Genomic DNA, 6601 nt, shown 5'->3' on the forward strand with positions numbered 1-6601 from the left:
TGGGGAGAAGTGGACACACCGGAGGGCAGGGAACAGCTGCAAGCAGACCTGGACAGTTTGGACAAGTGGGCAGAAAACAACAGAATGCAGTTCCACAAGGAGAAATGCAAAGTGCTGCACCTTGTGCCAATGGCACTTGTGCCAATGGCACTTTATCATGCATCAGCAGATGCATGACAGATAGGTCCAAGGAGGTGATACTTCCCCTCTATCGGGCACTGGTCAGACCACAGTTGGAGTACTGCGTGCAATTCTGGGCAGCACACTTCAAGAAGGATGCGGATAACCTGGAGAGGGTCCAGAGAAGGGCCACTCATATGGTTAAGGGCCTGAAGACCAAGCCCTATGAGGAGAGACTAGAGAAACTGGACCTTTTCAGCCTCCGCAAGAGAAGGTTGAGAGGCAACCTTGTGGCTGCCTATAAGGTCATCACGGGGGCACAGAAGGGAATTGGGGAGTATTTATTCACCAAGGCGCCCCCGGGGGTTACAAGAAATAAGGGCCACAAGCTAGCAGAGCGCAGATTTAGATTGGACATTAGGAAGAACTTCTTCACAGTTAGAGTGGCCAAGGTCTGGAATGGGCTCCCAAGGGAGGTGGTGCTCTCCCCTACCCTGGGGGTCTTCAAGAGGAGGTTGGATGAGTATCTAGCTGGGGTCATCTAGACCCAGCCCTCTTTCCTGCTTATGCAGGGGGTCGGACTCGATGATCTATTGAGGTCCCTTCCAACCCTAGCATCTATGAATCAGTGCATAAGGCACTGGACTGAGAGACAGGAGATGTGGGTTCAAATTACAGCTGGTCCATTGAACTTCTGAGTGACCTTGACTACATCACTTGACCTTTCTTTCATTCTTAGTCATTGTACTCTATTTCAATTTTAAGATCTGGGACTGAGCATACAGCAAAGTTTTCAAGAATCTCTGATATATGTTGGAACCTCAAATTGCACTACTAATAATAGTTCAGAGTTGACAAAGTTAGGGTGCTCTTACAGGTCACCTTTAAAACATTTTTTTTTAAACTGGAATGTTATGCCATCATCAAGTTAGAACAGTTTTAGAGCAACCACAAGTGAAAGCTGAATGCCATCTCTGACCTACACCAGTATGACCTGCCACTAGATGGACTGGTGAGCAGGGCATGGACAGGAGTCAGGATCCCATCCCACATTTGGGTGGAAGAGGAGGAGGAAGGTGGCATGTGACTCAGAGGCAGCGAAGCTACCATGTGGCTTCCCTCACTCTGCAGTCAGCAAGAGCCAGCTGGAGCCATGGGCAGGAGGGCAAAAGTCTTGATAAAAAACCTGTATGAAGTGAATGATCAGGATGAAGAAATAAAGAGAAAGGAGTGAAAATAATAGCAACAATAAAAAGGACCAAAATCGTGCAAGTGTTTCACTTAATTGAGATTGGGTTGGGGGCAGTTGGATTAGCACTCAACACAAGGGCAGTTATGAGGCCCAGCATGCTTGCTTTATGCCACACTGGGCCAGGAGTTGGGTTAACACTCTCATCAATGCACACCTGAGACCCAGCAGGCTTGCTGCAGGCATACCACACCGAGGCAGAGCTGAGACCCAGCTCCATGCCACACTGGGACAGAGCTGAGGCCCAGTGGGCTCACTGCATAGGCTGGTTAACAGGGACAGGGTGGGGGCACTGACAGAGCCATTTCAAGTGAATAGTGGTTGTTTAAGTGAATATCTGGGGGGGGAGGGGAAACTGAGCCATGATGCAGTGCAGGGTGGTTGTGGAGTCCAGCACTGAAAGCAAATTGCCTGTGCTCATTAGCAGCTAATTGGGTTTTTTTTTAATCACTGCCCTTGCACCAATGGCCAGCCAGCCCAGTGCACAGAGGTGCTAGAGTAAGCAGCAAACTGGTGAGCTGCATTTGGGTGCTCAGAGTGGGCTGGGTCACATGCCCTGAAGGGTGGGAGAGAGTGTTGGCTTGGGAATAAGACCACCCCCTGGGCAGTAGAGTTGAATAGGGTTGAAAGTTTGCCCATGAAGGGCTGGGAATGATGTATCCCAGGGTGCTGAAGGAATGAGAGCACAGTGTTTTATCTCCCTGGAACAGACTAATAATACTCTGGAACAACCTGGGTAAAATGGATAAAAGACCACCATTGCTTGAATTGGCATAACTTTAAAATGTTTTGAGGCTTAACTCCCTTTTAACAGGAGAACACTCCCATTTTAAGTGCCTTTATGATGGTTTAAAGATAACCTGTAACACCATCCTTAGGCTGTTGATGCACTAAGACCACAAGCTATTATGCCAACCAGTTTTATCTCATTTTTTCCTTCTACTCCCCTGTCTGTCTGTATCCATCTGTTTTCTCTTGTCCTATATTTAGGGACCTTTTGTTTGTGTTTACACTACACCAGATCCAGTGGACTCCCGTTTGCAGCAAGGTCTTGAGAGCCTTTCTGTTTTGAATGTAGAGCATATAAAAAGTTTCACTGCAGTTGGAACTTAAATTGTAACACTTAAATTCTTTTTTCAATTTCCAATGATGCTACCGAGTTGAGATTATTTACACCTAAAATGGGAAAATGCCAGTGAAACTTATAATATCCCACAGACAAATAGATGCTTCACTCTGCAGATGACACTAATAAATGGTTCAGTTTAAAACTAAAATTGTCATTTATCATCTCAAAAGTCTAAAAAGGAATCGAGATGAAATGCCATCACATGCGTTATAATTGACTTGTTATCTAGAAATACAAGATGTAAGAAGAACGGTATTAATGTACCAGACCCAGTGTAGTCCAGTAGAGAAAACACCAACTAGCTCTACTGTAGGTGCTTCATAATACTCATCCTTCTCTGTGTTAAGTCCTTTGTGATCTATGGATCAAAAACAACATTCAAGTGCTAAATACTTCATTAATAGTAAATAAATTACAGAAACTGCTTACTGCTCAGATGCTAACCTTTTGTGGCATATCATCTGTTTTTATAATGTTGACCCAGGAGTATATGAGTCTGACTGGAATGCTCTTGCAAGCTGATCGACATTTTAAGATACAGCAGCAAAATTTAGCCATAACTTTATCCTTAAAATGTTGCTTAAACTATATCTGTACAGTCTCACAAGCCATGTTGGACATGGACTGGGAGCTGTTCTCCCTCTGGAAGATAAATTTGGGGAATGACTGGAATAAGAGTGTATCTGAGGTCTAGCACCACAGTAATATTTCCCCATAGACACTGCAATGGAGATAGATGGAGAGTATCTATAGCTCACTGGTTAGTGTACATTATGCATCCAGTACTCACAGATGATATGGATCTGTTAAAACTGGTAGTTTGAGGACATCACTCCATAGTGCAAACTTTACAGACTCATAATGGAGATCCCTTGTGTCAGCCAAAATAGTGGCTGCCACAAGACTTAATATAAACTATCACTAACGGGTAAAGATTGTCAGTCCTGATTGTCTTTGGGAGTTGGGCATTTTCTATGAAAATTCTGGCCTTAAAGAATTAACTAATCTAATTAAAGGAGCATGAGGTTTATGCAAGTGAGAAACTGGATTGTAGATGGAAAAAGAGAGTCCTGATCCCTGATCTGCCTACATAACGAGTAACTTGTACTTAGATGCATTATTATGGTAAAGGATATATTAAAATAATCTGAGATGTTGAACTGACTCAACATGTTTGTGTTCGTTGAGACCAAAACAATACTTTGTGAACATTTATACATCCAACTAAAACTTTCACAGGTGATTGTTTATTTTAGTTTGCTGTCTCCTTGTGCATCACAAATCTCATGGTTAAACACCTATTAGAAAATGCTATAGAATTTTTATTTGTGCTAAATACCCAATTCCAAGTATGAGAACTAAAACCATTCTCAATATGATGTAGTAATATAGAAACAATAACCAGAACTTCACTTACCTGCCTACTTCAGATACCCCAATTTTAACAAACATGGTTTAAATCCTAGCCAGCTTTTAAATCACAAAGAAAAAAAAAATACTTTTGCCTAATCTGCCCAAATCAAATATTTTTAATAGGAGTTTACTTTCTCTCTCTTCTTTTAATGGGCTGTTGGTTGTAGCCATGTTGGTCTAAGAACATAGGCAGACAAGGTTCTTTAAGTAGATGTGATATCTTTTATTAGACCAACTAAATAATTGGAAAAATTGTGTTTTGCAAGCTTTCAGGCACCAACACCCTTCTTCAGGCATAGGGAGATGCTCCTTAACTTTTAATGACATGTATATTATATTTTCCTCAGATAAATGGGAAGCCTCTTCAGTACATTTTCCCTCATGCAAGACTCAAGATACTGAGAGACCCAAAGGATCACACCGTTTCAGGTAAAAAAGAAAGGAAAAAGGGGGGAAAATTGACACCTGGTTGTATTAGCATGTTTGCTATGTAGCATGCTAATGGCAGTGCTAATGGCAATTTCCCCATCAATGGGTGAAAATGAATTCAGTGTTCCTCTGAAATATTGTTAATGATAATAGGAAACACTGATGTATGAAAAGGGCCACAGCAATTTATTTTTTTTTAAAGGGTGGAGGAGGGGGACATTGTAAGCAGTTGTGATCAATATAACGGGAGGATGTATGTCTGTCTCTTTCTTTGTATATCCATCCTCTTCATATGGAATTTGTCTATAGAACTTAATAGGGATGAAACAAATAGGGTCCTATGGATAAGGTGTATAGTAACTAAAAATTTACAGAATGTAATAGGGCTTTCTGTCCTTTCTGTAAAGGTTCGTCCTCCAACTCACCTTTAGAATTCTGTAAAAGTAGTGTAATTTCTACTCTATATAGATTGTTAAAAAACAAGCAAACATAATAAAATCATAGTTTTCCATTCTGTTTTCTCTATATAGCTGCTTTTTAAGACTTTAGATTTGTTCCCTTTATCTCCATGCCTACATGTGTGCATACATGCTTATATTTATTAGAGTGAAAGAAACCAAGTGAGAGAAGTTACGCTATTTTGTAGTGCGTTATGTGTTGTACTATGGGTGATTCAGGCAATTCTTATGTATGCTGGATTTCCAGATTGAATATGCACTAGGTTTGTTTGTATTTTTGCAATTGTACTCTCTCAGTCTCTTTATTTTTATAAGAGAAGGTATTGATTTGGCACTGCATGTTTTTCTTTGGAGATACATGCTGTTTGTCTTCTGCCAGAGGCATATAATTCAAGCTTTCATGGTTTTGTTGCAGAACAATCAGTTTCTTTTAACTAGTATAAAAATTCTAACAGTGTATGTCAAAATCCACTTCTGTGTAGAAGTAATTATTTATTTCCAACTTCTACTTTACCTCCAGCTTTAAATAATAAGTGGCATCGTGTTTCCTTGCATCACTACATATTGTTTTCCCAGTACTTCTAGCAGAAAAATCATATGCATTTCCATCCCTATCCTCCACCCTGTCCTTAGGATATTACATCAATTCTCTCTCTATAGTTTAGACCTTTCTCTTGGCTTTAATTTCTACAAAATAGTTGTAACACCCATCAATGAACTTCAGCTATGTAGATGCATCTTAACCTACAAAACAGAGCTTAAAAGAAATGGTTCAACCTTTGTACTGCCCTGGGCCAGTAAAGTCAATAGGAGTTATTTGAAATTCTACTCAGGATTTCTAGCCTTGTGGGGAGGATGAATAACACTTTGATCTAAGCTGCTCTCTTCCCACAGAATAGAAGGAATTATAATAACAGGGAACTAGAAATAAGTACGTCATGATTTTCTTTTGCAGAGGGTGTGATTCTCCCCTGCCTGACATAGGTACTTGTGTACAGCAAGTATAAAATGCTGCCTATTCTCACTGTTCCCCTTGTTCACTCTGATAGCAGCATTTTAGACTGTGCGGGCCGCCTCCCGAACCCATCCATGTCGCCATGAGCGGGCCGGGAGCAGTATGTGGACCCGTCTTTGCGCATGCAGACTGTGGCCAGCAGCCCGGGCATGTGGGGTCGGAGAGAGACCCGTGGGATCTGGAATTAGTCATGGACGCGTAATGGTTGATTAAAAGATTATTTTACTTACACCAAAGATGGTCGTGGTGTAGGCTGGACAGTTTCCAGGTTCAGCTCTGCTTAAATCCTCGTTGGAGGACTACGACAAGCTCTCTCACGAAGTTTGCTAGGCTCCGTGGAACTTGTGCTCTGAGGTAGTTCGGTAGTCTGAACAACTATGTCAGTTGTTCCAGCTGAATATACTCACACGAAGTTTGCTAGGCTCTGTGGGTCCGGTTCCTTTGCGTGCAAGGCGCAGGGAGAGGGATAAGTCTAGGATTGCACTTGGTGACGGGGAGAGGCTAGAGGCCGTTCGGTAATTGGGCCCCGGAGTTGTTAAGGCTCCGTGGGTTCAGTAGTTTTTTGGCCTCTATTGCCTTCTTAAGGAAAAAGCTGGGTTTGAAGGAATCAGTCTTCCGAACTGCAATTGCTTTCTCTCTCTCCTGGTGTTCGTGGAGTCCTCCCTTGCGGGGGTTCTCCTCGGAGTTCTCCAACTTGGGCAGAAACCACTCAAGCTCTTTATATGGCTAGCAAGCCAATCGCTAGCCGCCACGGGTGCATATATTAGGATCGGCCAATAATGTGGCAC

The 6601-nt window shown here is 42.1% G+C and overlaps 1 protein-coding gene across 1 annotated transcript in view; it reads left to right on the forward strand.

The window, feature by feature from the left end:
* The window catches only part of PCLO (piccolo presynaptic cytomatrix protein), a 598913-nt gene that overhangs the window by 380166 nt on the left and 212146 nt on the right, over window positions 1-6601 (forward strand). The window contains 1 exon segment of the mRNA XM_025203237.1: window positions 4259-4340. Within this exon segment, the coding sequence (XP_025059022.1) occupies window positions 4259-4340 (82 nt within the window).

This window comes from Alligator sinensis, unplaced genomic scaffold, assembly GCF_000455745.1.
Source record: "Alligator sinensis unplaced genomic scaffold, ASM45574v1 scaffold567_1, whole genome shotgun sequence".
NCBI classification, from domain to species: domain Eukaryota; kingdom Metazoa; phylum Chordata; order Crocodylia; family Alligatoridae; genus Alligator; species Alligator sinensis.